The 17,801-nt window shown below is 43.9% G+C and overlaps 3 protein-coding genes across 3 annotated transcripts; 2 read left to right on the top strand and 1 right to left on the bottom strand.

The window, feature by feature from the left end:
* The first annotated feature begins 1,559 nt into the window (after window positions 1-1,559).
* LOC131205585 (deformed epidermal autoregulatory factor 1) lies at window positions 1,560-8,554 on the top strand. The gene is made up of 5 exons (XM_058197743.1): window positions 1,560-2,257; window positions 5,000-5,675; window positions 5,754-6,344; window positions 6,587-6,822; window positions 6,908-8,554. Exons 1-5 carry the CDS (start codon window positions 2,186-2,188, stop codon window positions 7,076-7,078), a joined length of 1,746 nt encoding a protein of 581 aa, XP_058053726.1. The 5' UTR covers window positions 1,560-2,185; the 3' UTR covers window positions 7,079-8,554.
* Window positions 8,555-10,288: 1,734 nt separating this feature from the next.
* Window positions 10,289-11,015, top strand: LOC131214935 (mitochondrial pyruvate carrier 2-like). Its single transcript, XM_058209283.1, has 3 exons — window positions 10,289-10,440; window positions 10,534-10,574; window positions 10,651-11,015. Exons 1-3 carry the CDS (start codon window positions 10,356-10,358, stop codon window positions 10,882-10,884), a joined length of 360 nt encoding a protein of 119 aa, XP_058065266.1. The 5' UTR covers window positions 10,289-10,355; the 3' UTR covers window positions 10,885-11,015.
* A 4,942-nt stretch (window positions 11,016-15,957) lies between these two features.
* Window positions 15,958-17,491, bottom strand: LOC131206532 (uncharacterized). Its single transcript, XM_058199113.1, has 3 exons — window positions 17,173-17,491; window positions 16,821-17,114; window positions 15,958-16,733 (listed from the first exon to the last, which is right to left on the bottom strand). The coding sequence occupies exons 1-3, from the start codon at window positions 17,489-17,491 to the stop codon at window positions 15,958-15,960; spliced, it is 1,389 nt and encodes a 462-aa protein (XP_058055096.1).
* Window positions 17,492-17,801: the final 310 nt, after the last annotated feature.

The following is a 17,801-nucleotide window of genomic DNA, read 5'->3' as shown; positions in this document are numbered from 1 at the left end:
TTCAGAATATTTGAGATTTCTACGTCAGTCCGTAAGTTATTTCTCCAAGCTTCGAGTAAGGTATTTTGTTGTTGCATGAGTCACAAAATCACCTGTGAGCTGGAGTGAGCCAGGCGGTTACATGTGTTCGTGTATTGATGAGTTGCCGGTCGCTTGGCCGTTTGAGCAAAAGGGAGGTAGCTATTGCGCTCTCTCTGCCTCGCAAACAGTGAGACCGAGCAACCTTGCGTGAGAAATCTCGTCTCAGTATAGAAGCGGGATTACAGCGAACATTCCTGCAAACGGTGGTTTTCCAAGATGAAGAAAGGATGTGATTCAAACACTGTTTTAGCAAACAATGAATCTGTCTTTCACAAAACTATAATCAGCCGTGCGACACACACTATTGGGAACGAGGTCCATTTTGAAGGGTCTCCGCACCCAACGAACAGCAGGAACGTCGCACATGCGTGTTGGAAGAGAAGAGAGCGAATTTATCCCCCCTATTATGAAACTCGAACTCGAAACTCGAACGGTCATTTGAGTTCATTTTGCTGTAGTTTTCTCTTTCTGCCTTCTCTCTTGTTGTATTCTGCTTTCTCTCTTACTGTGTTCACTCGAACGATCGAGTTCTCGATTCGAGTTTCATAATAGCGGGGTATGCTTGGTTCGTTTTTCGATTGGAGGCAGAGCGAACCGCGGCGCAGCATGGTGTGCGTGTGTTGCGCCTGGCGGACGAATGTAGATCGCGAAATCGCGAACAAGCCACGAGTGCAGCCCTACACACTGACAACGTACCTCGGATTTGCTCTCTTGATTCGGCTCGATTGATAACGTTTTCGGGATCGTTTACGCGGCAAAGTTCAAGGAATCATGGAAGATCGAATGTATTCGAATGGTGACTGGGTGCAAACGCGGTGGTAGTGGTGGCCATCGAAACCCGCTTGAAATTCAGCGAAGGTGTGCGTGTGGCTTTCGTCGCAGGCGAGTGAGTGAGACAAGCAAAGAGAGAGGGAGGGAGGGAGCGGGAGAGCGCGCACTCGCGAAGGAGTGTGCGTGAATGAAAATTTTCTTACAGAAGAAACGACACTTCGTCGCTGCCGACTTCGTCTAATGGCGACGGCTGTGTGATAAAAGTGCGGAGAAAAAAACACAGCATCCCGAGCGAAAAATAACAACGCCGCGGGTACGCAACACCTCGGTCGGTTGCCAATATCTCGCGCGACCAGCCTGTGTGGCCTCTGCTAGTGTCTCCGTGTGTGGCGTGCGTGGTGCGTACTTTTCACCGCGATAAGAGAGGCACAAAGTGAAGCACAAGCACCGTGTATCCGTGCCCGCGAACGGCGGAACGGAAGAAGGTTCACACCGTGGCGCGGCTTGCATCGACAGATGCACCCAACGGAAGGAGTCGCAGGTCGCCAGATGTTCCCGGTGACTTTGGATTGATATCTCCCGGCCAGCGGTATCGACAGACGGACACGCGGAAGCGACTCTGTGGACTGGCGCTTGGCTTCGTGGATCGACACTCTGTATCGACGGCCGCGGCGCTCACGATTTGTCCACGCCGGAGAGTTCGGGGAACACGACACGACAAATACCGGGAAAGCCAAGTGTGTACCAGCGGAAAGCCGAATTTGTGTGTTGAGTAATACCCGCGCTTTCGCTCGGCCGTATCGTCCTCTTCGTAGCGCGAAGTTGGTCGGTCGGGTTTCCCGCCGCCCTGCCCCTGCCCGTGCCAGCAAAACAACTTCTCGCAGTTCCCGCGTGACCACCTTTCTCTCCTCCGAACGCGGAGCGTGGTGGCTTCAGATCGAGGGTCGCGTGAACAGGCACACACGCAGGCGCGGGCCTAGGCGCCTCGGGGGAAAATCGACAGGAAGCGGGCAAGGTGCAGCGCGGGAGGCACAGTAAGCCTCGGAGGAAGGACGGCGGAAGGATTTGGGTGGAAAGTATCGTCCGTCTGCTCGGTCAGGCTACATAATCGGCTGAATTCGACGATATTCTCCGCTCGCCGTGATTTGTCGTCGAGCAAAGGCGACGAAAACATTCGCAATAGCAACAACAACAGCAGCAACAGCTCGTGAACAAAAGGCTTCGGAGGACACTGCCGCGCGTTCCTGCCGTGCGTTCCTGCCGTGCTTTGTTGCAAGCTTCCAGCAACTCCAAGTTCCACCACCCCCGGTAGCAGCCTCACTCTAGGTTTTCAATGGATACAGATATTCCGGAACTTTCGGACGAAGCCGAGGAACAGCACGTCAAGCTCGAGAACGGAGACGAGGTAAGACCACGCACCTTACAGCTTCCGAACGTCAACAACCGCGCCACTGGCATGTGAATCCGGTGCTTGCATTACAACTATATTGAAGCTGTTTGTCATAGTCCCTTCTGCCGCACTCTGCGCTAACCAGGTGATAGCCCAAGCGCCCACAACAGAGAGCGTCTGTTTGGCATGCAAATGGCCTTCTCTGCATCCGTCAGTTCTCGAAGGTGTCAATGTGATGTGCCTTGTGAAAAGCAAACCAACCTTGGTTGCACTCGATTCTCGCTGTCTCTGCGCCCATCGATCGCTGGCCCAGCAATAGAACGCTCCTAAACTTGACTTGTCAATCCGCTGATGGCCGATGTAAGCAATGCTAACTGGATCCGCAAGCCGCCATCGATGCTAAGTGCCGGAGTGGAAATGGGTGGCAAAAAAACCGACGGACCATGCCGTCCGATCGGCGATCGATCGGTTACGGAGACGAATATCGGTCAATCTCGGCCGAAGCAAAACGAAAGGGGTACACGAACGCGTGTCATTACGGTTTCGCCTTCTCCACGGAATTGCACAATGCACGCACACAGGCACATGCAGAAACACTCGGTTCGTGGGAATGTTTGGATGTGTGTATCGCGTACCTGTGGCGGAATCGGCGATCGTCGTGCGTTGTTTGACATTGTTCGCGGTAGTGCTTGTGTGTGTGTGTTGTGGCACTAAAGGATTCTGGCGGTCAGAAATTCGGGTTGCCGTGAACTGGAACAATTTCGTATGAACGCCCACTCATGCGACATCCGGCCAACGAGCTAGCGGTCGGTTTCCGCGCGTGCCAAGGAAGTCGCATTGCGATGTTGTGGGGAAGCCAAATCAAAAAACAATTCCTCAGACCCTATTGCTGTCCAATTGACGTGTGTGTGGATAATCTACCTGTACTTCATGCGTATAGGTAACTCTTGCGTTAGTAGGTTCGTCGAAAAACAATTGTCTCTTCGTGGCGTCAACTCTTTTCCGAAGTACCAGCATTTGTTGTGGCATGTTGAAGAAGTGGTGTAATAGAAACTGTACCTTTGTGAACGATGCGCATGCATTGTGTGTGAAATGCTGTTTGGTGCGCCGGACACATGCGTGCGCCAATTCAATCCAAAGAACTCAGTGGCCAAGAAGTTTGCAAAGAGAGACGCCAGAACTGTACATTCCTTAGGTTACCGGCTTACAGGAGGTTTCATTACGCGAGTTTTGACTGTTTATTGAACAGTTCCGTTGGATCAGTTATTTACAATTGTTAGAAACGAACACAAGAGAATTAGTATGGCGGTACTAGGTCTCCCCGTAATCAGCAAAACATTCATCAAATTGATTTCAAGTTCTAGTGCAAGGATCCCATTTGCCGCGCATTCGGAGTTCCGCTCTTGATGTGTGTCTTTTGGAATGGACGCGTTTAACTGCTCTGCTGACGGAGTTCTTGACGATGCTGAAGACGCTAGGGTTGTGCTCCTGCTCGTGGGTTTTTTCTTCTTTTTTTTGCAACTTTGGTCGCCCCTCTCGTCGTTTAGCGCCGATGGCGACCCCGCTTCGGGAATGGTCGTGTGAACGCGCGGTCGGGCGGATTTCGGTTTGCCGGCGCGTGGCTCGTTCGGTCAGCGGCTGATGATGGGTTTGTTTACGTTTTTGCTCGCCTTCGTACATGCGTTGGATGCTTCCTGTTTCCCTGGCTGATTCCAACAGCGATTGCTGCGATCCGCAGAATGAGGCTGTTGTCCCTGGACCAGAAAAACGGCCGGCTTCTACTCCGTACCGACCGGCCACGTATGTCCGATCGGCCATCGGTCGATGGTGAGCATAGTAAAAGCATGGCTCACGCGTTCGTTCGAATGTTTATCTTGCTCGCCTCTCGCTCCACCTGTTCTCAGATTGCTGTGTTGCCGGGAAGGTGATGATTCCAAACAGTTTCACGCCCGCTACTTCCGTCCCCACAACCTATTGTTACTGTCAAGGTACATTACCTTTCCCGAGAGCATCCTTTTCTGAAGAGTAGTAATTCGGGATAATGCACCGGTTACGCCGTCTTTACAGCTTTGCACTGAAAGGCACAAAGTTCGCCGCCGGGGAAAAAATCAACAGTTGAACCAGCCGATTACTAACAGCGTCTTAGTGGCGATTGCGAGTAAAAGGTCATTTCACGAGCACGAAAGTGGGACAAACACGAACGGTGCATAGTAGTCACTGTCTGTCGGTTTGTGAGTCTATTTTCGAACCGATTGATTTGCGAAACGGATTTCGAAGAATCGCCACCGAATTAGAAGAGTTTTTTGCCGGGTTAGAAATGGCAATGTCCAGGTTCCGCGACATCAGTTCAATTACTTTCTAACTCTTAACGAATTCCATGAAGAGCGTCGATAGCAGAGATATATTGTTGGCGTTATAATCAATCGTACCTTCCAAAAATAAGATAAAAACATTTATAAATTTTAAACACGAATGCCGTCGAATAGCTATGCATCGATAATCAACACATGGTGTAGAATTATGTTTTTTCCTTTTCTTAATGCTATTTTACATAACAAACAATGCAGCTGTGGCAGCAAAAAATCAAATGCAATGCAAAGGTACACAATTAAATTACACGAGACATGTGGTCAAAAGCTTAATATGAATATGGCAACCATAGATTTTTTACCATTTTAAAATAAGTTTTTATTCAATACAAAACATTGACGCAGTGTGAGCTAAAACTTTCTGTTGACATGTAAACTACGGTTTTAGGTGACCCTCCCTCCAAGAACACGCCTAGTGACTACAACCGACGTGCAGCAAGGCAACACAGTGGTGCAAGTGCCTGTATCCTTACCAGTCGGTACACTGATCGGTGGCGCAACTTTCAACGTGCTCACTTCGGACCAGATACAGCACTTCAAACCAATGATCTGTGTTGACAACAACGGTTTCGTCTCGAGCAGCGCTGTCGTCGGTGATCTGGGTGGCGAACTGAAGCCAACACATATCGTTATCCAGCAGCAAAGTGCCGACCAGGTAAATCAGACCGTGCAAGACGAGCAACAGCAGCTAGTTGACGGCCAATCGCAGAACCAATCGCAGGGATCACAATCCTCGCAGGAGTACCGTGTTGAGAATAACAGCGCTCTTGCGAATCACCTGGCAAACGTGGAGGTACTACAAGTCCGATGCAAAACAACCACTGGCGAGCTGTACAAAAGTCGGCTCGGTTCCGGTGGCCGAGGAAAATGCATCAAACATAAAGACGACTGGTACACGCCAAGCGAGTTCGAGAATATCTGTGGCCGTGGTTCTAGCAAGGACTGGAAGCGATCGATACGGTACGGAGGCCGGAGTTTGCAGACCCTTATTGACGAAGGCATCCTCACGCCCCACGCCACCAGCTGCACATGTTCCGCCTGTTGCGATGACGAATCCGGAGAGAGTGAGTGATTTCTTTCAACTTCAAGTGTCATCTCCTGTAAAGCAACTGTTCATATATTCCATCGTTCGTATTTTTTAGCCGCCACTGGACCAGTGCGACTGTTTACACCTTACAAGCGCCGGCGAAGAAACCAGATTGAACCAGAGCCACCACAGCTGGAGAAGAAGAAGCGTATCATAGTGAACAGTAGTAATAGCGCGAGCACGACGTCAGGGTCGAACGCTGGAGTGGCAACCAATGCTGGGGGAGCGTCAAACAATAGTACCACCGTGCACTCCAACAATGCTGGCTCCATTATCAATAGTAGTAATGGCAATACTGCAACTACAACCGTCACCAGCGTGGTCAATAACTCCGCCATTGCACACCACCATCAGCAGCAACATCATCACCAGACACAGCAGCAAGTCGTGCAGGCCGCTCAAGTACATGCCGCAACAAGACAACTTCATCAGGCGACGGCTACGATAAACGCAACACCGATTATTACGAATAATACGAGCACCACCACGACCACTACTACCGTGAAGGTTGTCCAGCAACAGCAGGAGCAGCAGCAACAGCAGGATCTGCAGAATGATCTCGCCATCACAACCAAAGAAGAACCATGGCAAGCGTTAACGGAAGGCATCGAAAGTGCGACGGAGTACGTCGATCAAACCGCTCAGTGTACGTATTCTTAATCGTAACAGAGATACGATGTTTTAGATTAAGAGTCTCAGAAAAGGTGTACAGAAAAATACAAAAATAAGCATTAATGACGGCATGGTTTTAAACGATAGAGATCGTTTAAAAGACTGTTTAGATTTAAAATAGGTTTGAGGGCTGTAAAATACCTTTAACTTAAGCTGGTCAATGGTCCTCCGGTGAGATAGCTATAATCGTTTACTATGCAATCTATTGCTTTGCAGTACTGGCCGATGCGAGCGTTCCGTTCGAGAAGATGAAAACACTATGCACGCAGATGGCAAAGTTATCACAGGATTTGCGAAAGTGTATTGGCGAGGCACAGGAATTCCACAATCGCCAGATCGATTGTATGCAGCGTGAACGGGACGCAGCTATACTAACCGTGTCACAGCTCGAGCAGGAGCAGAATATAAATAGCAACTGCATACCTCCGGGGTCGATTCATGCGAACAAAAAGGTAAGTTAATATGGTCTGTCTTGCAACTCTTGAAGCTATAGTTCCTTTTGTCACTTTTCCCCTCCGCCCTCTGCTCTGCAAACAGTGCGCCAACTGCAACCGCGAAGCGCTGGCCGAATGTTCTCTATGCCGAAGAACACCCTACTGCTCAACATTCTGCCAGCGCAAGGACTGGATCACCCATCAGAACGAGTGTGTACGTAGCACCCAGGAGCCCACGCACCAAATCATGCTGATAGTGGACGAGACGCAATAGCCTTTAATGTTCTAATCGAGCCCATCCTGTGCCGGGAAAAGCTGGTTGCATTCGTGGAGCACGACGCAACCGATTGGGGTTCGATGACAGGCAAGCGACGCTTAAATTCCTGAGCTATGTTTCGCCTACCGCCACGGATTATTCTGCTGGCGTTCTCAGGTTGAAATGCAATAGATTTTTCACGCAAGACTTCAACATTGACCGCACTCTACCGTGAGGCAACTGCAATTTGTTGTTGATGGCTTGTTCCCTTTTTCGTTAGTTGCAATTTACCTGCGAAGTGTTTCTCTGCTGTTTGTTTTATTTTTTTAATACGTTTTTCCAAACCACGCCGCCAATGGTCCGGTAGAAGGCATGGCGTGACGAATTAAACGATATTGTGTATATGGGGAGATAAATGAGGGATTAAGACTTACATTACTTCCAGGCAAAGGTGAAAGGGGACGTGAGAGTGGACGATAACGTAGCTGTTAACTCACGAAAGCAGAAGTAGATGTACTTCAGTCCTAAGCTGTACATCCGATACCCGTTTTCCGAAGGAAGGGTTCCCGGTGTAAATAATGCAATTACGGCGGATAATATATTATTATACTATTACGATGATCATTAATAATATTATTCTATTTGTTATTTTAGATAAATTGATATCAATCGAATGGTTGTTTATTTAAGTAGCAGAGAATGTACTTTTTTGTTGTTTCTCACACGGTGTCGATCGCGCTATGTACAATAGGTAAACATATTTTTACGGCTATCTCATATTTCAATCTGGACTCATTGATGGAGAGTATAGTTGAAAGATATCGGATGAAACTTCAATGCCTAGAAACATCTAAGCGAACGGAGAAAGCATTCATTCGGCAATCGTTAAGATGAGTCTTTTCTTATTCTAAGGACCCTAAACAGCAACGGAATAGGATCCTTCTGTTTCTTTACGAACTGGAATCGCTAAAGGCAGTTTTAAACGTTTGCAATATATTTTTATTTTTTTGTAATCGGTTTATTCATAAGAATTTGGGCTTAACTACGCCGACCGATGTGTCTTACGACAAACGGAAGGAACAAAGGAACCTAAATGAAACAGAAGCATCGCTTTATCGACCGTCTGCTATTAGTGCAAACTTTAACAACAGTTTATAAGACCGGCGTATTTCCCTCTTTTTTTACTGTGGATAACTCAAATCTCTGCGGCGTGAGAGATACATACAAAATGGAAAGACTGTACGGTAGGGCTCGATGGGGTGCGAATTAATGGAACGTGTCAAGCGATAGGCATGAAATCATGGACAAATTGTTAGTTTACAGAAAGATTATGTATGCGTTTGAAGAAAATGATGGATAAAATAGCAGTTGAAGTAATTATTTAGTTTGTTTTGTTTGTTTTTTTATTCATACATTTCCATTTATATCGTTTATTAATACAGCCGAAAGCGCAGCTCTACGAAACGTAAATTCTGTCTCGAAAAGTGAAGATATTGCGTTAACGAATACTTAAATAAATAATTTCTTTTCAAATTCAAGTTCTACCTAACCGTATATCTTGATACAGTACATATTCTTTTCAGTTACACTGTGCTAACTAAACATTCACTTTTCAACCGACGGATTCAATGCTTTTTCGCAGCAGTGTTCGACCTTTCACACCCTGCGTAGCCTGTATTTTCGTTATCTTGCGTCAATGGATTTTGTTTAGTATCTTCACTTAATTCGATACGCAAAAAGGTGCTATTACTTATTTCTGTCTACTTTTTCTTTGACATTATTTGTTAATTTTTCATGGAATATGAGTTCATCACTTTTTGCTTTTGTATGTTTGTAACCTAACAAAATATAAACAGATTTAAAGTAAACACCTATCATTTGAAACATGCAACAATGTAAAGTTTGGAAATATTACACGTGGACTGGGCGTAAGAAATAATCAACAAATTCGTAAAGCATTTCAGAGGTCCGACATCTTACAGAAGACTCTTTTCCGTTTCGAGTATGTCGAATTCGATTTGTAATCATAAATCTCATGCATCTAGCATATGAATTAGAGTATTGTTAAGAGATAAAGCATCTTTGTGCTGTAAAATATCAATTTTTCTCTATGACGCCGTTTAATGCATGTAACTTGGGTGTACACGGCCATTAAATGCTTTACTATCTATATAGGAAGCTAGGAGAGTCACTAATTGATAGGTGTTGAGAGAAATTTTGTATAAGAATTAAAATGGAAGAATCGCATTAAATTTGCGCGTATCAAAAACGAACCAATGATAAGATAAGAAAGGATAGAAAATTTTAAATGTGGTACATCTTTTGGTTCATGATCCAAAAAGGTATAGTTTCTTACTTCTCCGTAGCATTCACATGGATTGAACGTTGAAGAATTGCATGGGATCGGTTTGAATACACATTCTAGTTTAGATGGTTGTACTTATACGTACACAAAAACACCTAGAGCCTCGATATGTTAAGTAAGGAAATTTTATACAATGAATGGTTTGTTCATGACGGAGCAAACCAGTTTTATTCCGATACAAATCAGCCATGATTTCAAGAATATGTCACTAGATGTGGATTGTAGTAACGTAAACCCAAAAGAAACATTATAGATAAATACAGGAACTGGATTAGAGGTCATTTATCCTATGTAAAAATGAAAGAAAATTAAATTCAGTAATACCAAATACAATGATCTACACATAATTATGAATTATTATTGACTTTTTCACTCATATAAAACATTTTGTTCATTGCATTAAGCTCATATCGATGTACATTTGCACTTTTGTGGCATACTACTCTGGCCATATAACTGATTAGCTATATTAATATTTGCCTTGCATATTACGTGCTGTATTTAGCTTTTAAAGAAGTTTCATGCGCAGTCTCGCAAACCATAATAACGACAATTGGTCGTATTCATGTTAGCTCAAACTGTTCTATTTCAATCTACAATCTGCAAGTAATCCGCAAAAAGCTAATTTTCTGAGGGCTTTGTAACTATTAATATAAAATAATATAATTATTAATATAACTTTCACTATTCATCGGTATGAAATGTAGTTACAGCAACGAATTTTCCAACGGAAGTTGAAACAAAATGAGCTATTACGAATTCAAACCCGCTTGAATTGACGTACAGCTTTTGGATCCCTTATTATAAACGCCACCCGAATTTGTTTTGATAGATCAGATGTTGATAATGTTTTGAATCGTATTTTTCGCATCACAGTGAACGCATCGGTGGAACGCATCCTTTTTTAATCTACCTCGAATACCGTTCATCATGTCTAAACTCTACCACGGTGTTGTTAATACGGCTGATAAGTTTGTTCCTAACGCGCTGAGACCATTATGGAATCATGCTGCTGGTAAGCGTCGCGGTTACTTGTTGCGTTTATGTAACACATCGTTAGTTGGTTAACACTGACGCACTGATTGATTGATTAATTGGCAATTTGTAGGCCCCAAAACCGTCTTCTTCTGGGCGCCAGTGTTCAAATGGGTATGTATACCGTGCCAATCTTACTGGTTCGCTGTGATTTACCCGTACGCTTTTGTAATCGTATCGTTGCTTCCAGGGGTTGGTTGTTGCCGGATTGAGTGACCTTCGGCGCCCTGCGGATCAACTGTCAATATCTCAATCAGCCTCTTTGGCTGCAACCGGGATCATTTGGTCTAGATATTCGCTCGTTATAATCCCCAAAAACTGGGGATTGTTTTCCGTGAACCTCTTCGTGGCCGGCACACAAATAGTTCAACTGTACCGTGCGTACAATGCGTCGCAGCAAGCCAAGAAAACCGCGACGGAATAACTACGGAAGGCCTCACGATCCTGCTCTGCTACTGTACATAGTGCGCGTTAGTATGTTCTTTGGTATCAATGTGTGTACAGGATAAATAAATGGATAAACATTATAAATGTTTTACAGTTAATTAAAAGTTCTTATTTTGTTCCCCACTAGAAAATGAAGGTTGGTTGCAATATGGGGAAAATTTTGTTGTTGCAATCTTCATTGTTACAATTGGCGAACAATTTCTAGGGAACGTGAGAGTAAAATACGGGTTTCCGGTTGAATACAGTAGATTGATTATTCGAATCCTTGGTGTTCAATAATTTACATTACATCAACATCAGAACATCGTTCTCGCATCTTATCCGACATAATATGTACATCTTCGTTCGCGATAAATAATCAATCATTTTACAGTAATCCTCGTGAACTGATCTTAATGTTATTAATTATTAGTAATTGTGAAGAGTACGTTTAAAATACTTAAAAATATTTTATTCTTACGAATTATTCAAACATGCACTTATTGGCAAAGCGTCCATTCAAACGTGCACTTATACCTTCGTACTTTTTTTCGAATATTCATCTAACTTAATTACTAAATCTTCAAGTTTTATAAGATCCGGTTCAAGGGGTATTCGAAAAATAATTCCTTACTATCTGTACTCTGACACAGACGAGCTGCTTTAAATCATATAAATCGACCACTAGTATTGAGCCAACAATTAGTTTCAAACAATCGCTACTTTTTTATGTTGTTACACTAGGAATTTACGCGCATACGAGGATTAGTTCTTTACCTCAGAGGTTTCACTCAATCCATTCATCCAATAACTTACTGTATTGTAAAAAATTATAAAACATTAAAATGTGAATATCCAGAGAATCTATTTTCATCGTTGAAAAGAGAATCCAAAGTGCTGTACTTTAGTCGTCTTCATTGTCCATTGCCTCTCTTCCTCACCCATTCCTCATCCGTATCCTCTTTTTATCCTCTTCATCCTCTATCCCTTAAGCATTGTTTTCTCTTTTTTTTGCTTTTCTTTTTTGCTTTGTTAAGCCTGAACGATGAACATTTTTTTTGTAAATAAATAATAATAATAATAATCATGTAATGTCAATAGTTTTGTTTTTCATGTAATTGGTGGAACAGTTATTTGGAAAGGGTTTATTAATGGCTCACCATTCCGATGTTTAGCTGTCCGTATAGTATTCCTTCACTTTTTTATTTTGTAATAAAGACGCCGGACCCTCACCGGACACAACGACCCGTTACTAGCTCTATCGTACGTACAACAATTACTCGTCATCTCTTGACTTCAACATGTCCCTTGATTATTGTCGTGATGTTTTTGCTTTCATGTCGTTCTAGTAACTGTTTCGTCATTGTTATTGTCCTGTGTTCTCCTTTAAAATACCGGTTACTAGTTTCTGCGTTGCGTTCGTCAGTCAGTCGGTCAGAAAGTTGTAGTTCCAACTTAAGTTGTTTATTGTCAATTAGGCTAAGTTGCCCGTTGAGTTTTTTTGTAATAAATAAATAAATCATCGGTGCCAATACAGAAATGCAAAAAAAAGTGTGGAGACACAATATGTGTGGTGTTATATTGAAAATGTTTGTACTTTACTTGTAAGTAATTCTATATTCAGTCTGGCAGTCAGTTTTGTAAGGAAACAAAGTATAAAGAAATAGTAATTTTGTTTTTATGGTGTACTCGAATTTAACCTGGGATTAAATATTGGAATTTGTAACGCCAGCACCTGAGCTCCGATATCAGCCGGATTTTCCTACCCTAAAAAAAATTTTCCTTCCGGAAAAACTACCCCTTGGGCGAAAATGAATGGGCGTGGCTTGAGAAAATCCTTATTCACGCACGCAGCCAACGCGGATGCTGTATTTTCAAGATGGCGTCCAATGGTTTTCCTTCAAATTACTGGCCGAATCTAGCGACTATCAGTATAGATTTGAGGTTCAGTGGGTGCGGTTGTTCACGTATAATTCACGTATGAATATTTTTTGGACTTTATAAGTGTATCTGCAACTGCGAAATCCGAATTAAGTGAAATTGATGTGCTAAATATATTGCGTGGTAAATGCATCATTCATTGAATGTTAAAGAAAAGTTGAACTGAACCAGTGGCAAAAATAGTGTTTCATTCAAGTTAGCTGTGTGTTTTATATCAGCATTGCTGCATCAAAATGTATGATAACATATTGAATACGTATTTCAAATAAGCGGAACGAACTTACGAATGATTAATGAAACTCTAGAGTTATGAGATAAGAGGACAGAGTTTAATAGTTTATTACCAAAACCATTAGTTTTTAAAAAACCTACTTTATGTGATAAATGAATAATATTTCGTGGTTATGTTACCATAGTCAAACAAGAGGCCGATTTCGCTACAAACGATATATTATATAGTATTACGGAAGTTATTGCGTTATAAACTAAATCAATAGTTTTTTTTCTTTTTAAAATGAAACAAGAAACAAGAAATCTATCATGTTCTTGATTTATATAGTACATAAGTGTGCCTTGAAATAACTTAGTATTACCTGTATTTTCCCTGTTTAAGAAGGAATTAACCTCTCTTACCAGTACGATTATTCGACTGTGTTTTTTTTAATCTATGAAAAAAAACGAATATTTGGCAATTATAACGTAACACAAATGGAACAATAAAAGTTTTGTAAAGATAAATTTAGTTGTACAAATTTTATAGGTAGACAGTTGATTTTCAAGTTCTTCCGCAAAGCTAATGTTTCAAGAACTGGTTGGTCTCGTTACAATGTTTCAAAGGGCTTAGCTATGTTACAGTCCTTTTCGATTTTTTATCTGATCCATTCCAAAATGAGAATACATGAGCTAGATTTCAAATTAACAATATTAACTAGAAAGTTTCGTCAGTCAATTGAATGCTTGCACTCTAGGCAAAGAATGTTTGATATGCTTACAAGAAATATAATGTTGGCTAAAATGAAATCCATTATTTTTGCGTGCCCATTCCCAATCCATTATATAAATGTCCACCGTTTTATTGTATCATTTGTTACCATTTTAAAGGTAGCTCTAAATTGCTTCTCTTATACAAGTCTTGGTCGTGATTGGCGAAAACTTTAGATATTCCCTTGGTGCAAGCTCCGGACTATACGGTGGATGCATTTCGTAGTTGGAGCACAACACCTCATGGAGCACAACACCTCTTCTGTTGGCCAATTCTGGCTATTCCTGGTCAATCGCAAGCTTCGAACAATGCGGTTATTAGTAGAGATCTGAATTTATTGTTTGGCCACAAGGAAGCAACTCATAACAAATGTTTCCTTTCAAGTCTCACCATATAATTTTAATCTTCATGTTTTTTCCGAGCTACTTTCTACATCCAGCTTTGCACAAATGACTTAAAACTGATGGTTTATCTCTAGCTGCTGGGCGATACTATGATTACTAACATTCCGATCGTCTTAGATTATTTCTGTGATTTTGTAGACATTTTTGACGATGCGTTTGCTCGAACAATCATCCCATCTTAACGTTACATCCTTAACATAAAAATTACTGAACCGGGCCGAGGAAACTAAAATTGCACGTAACTAGCTGTTACAATATCGGCACCCATAAATAACATGCACAATTTCAACGACCTGGCAAGGAAAAACTGTTAAATGTACCGAATATTATCTTTGTTGACTTCCATTGTTAACACCTTCTAACTAACAAACGAAAGCAACTGTAAAGGTAAACTGTAACTGTATGATCGATACTTTACGAGATATCAATCACCAAAGCCGATCTACCGAGAAAATGTTGGATTTCTTTTGGCCAAACTTATATTAGGCTTTGAAACGTTATGCCCGTATTATACATCTCTTCTTTTCCATCTATTACAGATGGTTTATCACATTAAGGATCATATGGAACTGTCCTCGTGTGCGGTGGGAGTGCGAAAACCGCGGGCGAAGAGTGTTTGTCCCACCTTTGAACCTCCCTCAGGGCAGCCAGGGTACGGAAGTGGACCAACGAGGCAGCAAAAGAAAACGGAACCTGGCGCCACGACAGAATTTTCCAGCCTCTCGCGCGAAGAACGCCGTCGACGACGTAGGGCAACTCTAAAATATCGAACCGCCCACGCGACCAGAGAAAGAATTCGGGTTGAGGCATTCAATGTGGCATTTACAGAGCTACGAAAACTGCTTCCTACATTGCCCCCGGACAAGAAACTGTCCAAAATTGAAATACTTAAGCTAGCTATCTGTTACATTTCCTATCTCAATCACGTGTTGGATGCTTGATTTGCTGTAATCTTAAGGCAAAAATAAACCTGAAACTATGAATCAAATCACAACCGATGTTTGCTTGCTTCCTTTCGCCCTACGGTATGGGTTTCATGTTTTTTATTGCATTGGATCTACTTTTGAATGTATCGCAAATTAACTAAAAAGTATTTTATCAATCGGTGTGACAAAATTATTTACGATATTGAGCATTCAACATATGCTTAGGCCTTTCAAAAAGGATCCGAACACTTTGCTTTCGCTTGCGACATAACTTTAGATGCGTTTTAAACCACCCAAACATCGAACTTCTTTACGGAGCATCAGAAGCCGCAGGTTCCGTCACTGCCCGCTATGCTGTTCGATTATTCGGCAGATGATGGCAATTTCATTCCGGCACGAAGGCACGAAGTCATACATTTTAAATCAGGCTGCTAACCAGTAAGTAACCAGGACGCGGGTGGTCGGGACTCGGGAACTCGATTTTCTTTTATTGACGATACAGGACAAAAATCACCAGCGCGTGAATCTGTTGCGGGCAAGTTGGCCATACTCCCGCGAGACGCTAAAGTGTCCCTTTTATTGGATTTCGCTTGTTTCGCAGACTAGATAAATATACACTATGCCCAACACTGCTAACACCGTGAAAATCGTCGATAAAAATTATTGGCTACGTGTGTGTGTGTGTGTGTGTGTGTGTATGTGTCTCCGAGCATGTGTCTGTGGAAATGAGTGGCTGGTGTTTGCGTTATGAATAATTGATCGTTCTCGTGGCGTGGCGCAGCGCTCCGGGTCGTCGGGTGACGACCGCTGTTTTTCCTTTATTGGTACACTGTCTTCAGCAGCGGATACTTTCTCTTTTCAATCGGCTTATTGTACGCCTGCTGGTAAACGCTGATGAGCCGCCAGTAGTCCGGGTAACCGGAACCCTTCTTCCAGAACGCAAACGGAGGCGCGAGCGTGTCAATGACGTAGTTTTTCTTCGTGTATGGCTCCCGCGGCTTCGGGATGTGGAGCAGCTTCTTGTAGTCGGCGGGTTTGCGCTGGCCGGAGGCTGGTCCGCTGTCGAAGCTGCTTAGTGTCCCCGACACGTTGCTTTGCGGAATGCCCGCCTTGAAGGCGCACCGGTACTCCTGGTGAAACTTGTACGGGAACTCCTCCGGCGCAAACTGGTGGCAGAACCGTTCGATTTTTTCCGCATGCGTCACAACCGTATCGTGGAGCTTCCTCTCCATTGAGTTGGCACTGGCGTGTTGGCTACGATGCATCTCTTCCACAATCCGCTCTTTGCCCTGTGACCCGTGCGAGCGGGCGGACGTGCGGACAGCTGGTAGACTGTTGTTGTTTATCTCCATCGGCGGTGTGTCCTCGGCAGGGTCCTGTTGCTGCTGGCGCGCCTCCGCACGTTTGGCATCCGCTTTGCGCTGTTGCCTTTGCTCGCGGGCTGTGCCGGGTTTGGAGGACCGTGCCGACCCGTTGCCACATTTACAGCGATTGCTTGTGGGACGCACCAGACGCTTGTGCTGGCGGATGACATCGCGGTCGAAAAAGTCCTCCTCACCAAGAGTGTTGGAAAATACTCCTCCGGCGTGTACCACTGCGGTGCGGGACGAAACCAAACACGGAAAAGGTTTAATCGGATTTTAGCCCTGTTTGCGCGGACGCCCTCTGGCGGTTTGCTTACCGGCCGGCAGGTTGAGATCCTTCGCCGGTTCTACAACTTCAAAGATTGGCGGCGCTACCGACGGCTTCGAACCGTCCATGTACGTTTGTGACCGGGGCTCGTGCTTGGTGCGAAACTCCCAGCCGATGGCCAGATCCATCGCGCCGACCTTCTTCTTCACGCGCATACTCTCCGGCCGCTCCGACGTATCCAGGGCGCTCGAAACCTTCGGTATCACGCCGCACGTCTTCGGACGATACACCCGGTACTTGGTGCATTTGGTCGGGCCCGCTTTGTAGTTTTTACAGCCGACACCTAGAACAGGACGGAAAAGTCATTGTCTGGCGTGAAATGTCACGCAAGAACCACTGACCGGTTGCATATGGTCCAACGCTCAGCTCCGTCCCTGGGTTAGGGTAGCCGGTGGCCTGCGCTTTCCGAAATGCAATATCGATGACTGCATCCGGCAGCGGCTGGTGCTCGAGGTTCTCCTGTGCCATTTTCCGTGCCGTTTGGAAGTTGCAAATGGCCGGAATGAACTGAGACTTGGTGGCCGCAGATTGACCAGCAAAAGCACCGTGATGTCTCCCGTCCGGGCTTGGCTGCATCGGTGGCCTAGGTCCTTCGCCAGACTCCAGCAGCTTCAAATCACGGAACCGACTGATCATGTCCGGAGATAGTGTGTCGTTCATTGTGTGGCCAGGGTGTTGCGTTTCCTCGTGAATCGATCTGCATGATAGTAATTATTATTATTATTCATCATCAACGGGTTAACAAAGCCTAGTTGAAACTATATAGTCGTTTATATCGCTTATCTAAAACAAATACGGGGCTTAATCGAAACAGCATCCAATTCTTTCGACTAATCTAGTCGATTAAAGAATCCTTAGAATTGTTGTGAATTGTTTGCTTAACAGTTGTTTGACTTGATGATGACTGAGGGAAAAGGAATAGTTTTGATATCATTTATGCGTCTTAAACAATAAAGCTTTTATTATTTAA

Source organism: Anopheles bellator, chromosome 1, assembly GCF_943735745.2.
Source record: "Anopheles bellator chromosome 1, idAnoBellAS_SP24_06.2, whole genome shotgun sequence".
Lineage (NCBI taxonomy): Eukaryota > Metazoa > Arthropoda > Insecta > Diptera > Culicidae > Anopheles > Anopheles bellator.
This window is presented reverse-complemented; position numbering and strand designations above follow the sequence as displayed.

Bases quoted from the DNA above. Each gene is read 5' to 3' on its own strand.
- LOC131206532 (XM_058199113.1), bottom strand. From the start codon at position 17,491: ATGAACGACACACTATCTCCGGACATGATCAGTCGGTTCCGTGATTTG. The intron at 17,115-17,172 runs GTCAGTGGTTCT...GTCCTGTTCTAG, and splicing joins CGTTGGACCATATGCAACCG to GTGTCGGCTGTAAAAACTAC. The intron at 16,734-16,820 runs GTAAGCAAACCG...CCCGCACCGCAG, and splicing joins GGATCTCAACCTGCCGGCCG to TGGTACACGCCGGAGGAGTA.
- LOC131205585 (XM_058197743.1), top strand. From the start codon at position 2,186: ATGGATACAGATATTCCGGAACTTTCGGACGAAGCCGAGGAACAGCAC. The intron at 2,258-4,999 runs GTAAGACCACGC...CTACGGTTTTAG, and splicing joins AGCTCGAGAACGGAGACGAG to GTGACCCTCCCTCCAAGAAC. The intron at 6,345-6,586 runs GTACGTATTCTT...ATTGCTTTGCAG, and splicing joins CGTCGATCAAACCGCTCAGT to TACTGGCCGATGCGAGCGTT.
- LOC131214935 (XM_058209283.1), top strand. From the start codon at position 10,356: ATGTCTAAACTCTACCACGGTGTTGTTAATACGGCTGATAAGTTTGTT. The intron at 10,441-10,533 runs GTAAGCGTCGCG...GGCAATTTGTAG, and splicing joins ATTATGGAATCATGCTGCTG to GCCCCAAAACCGTCTTCTTC. The intron at 10,575-10,650 runs GTATGTATACCG...CGTTGCTTCCAG, and splicing joins GGGCGCCAGTGTTCAAATGG to GGGTTGGTTGTTGCCGGATT.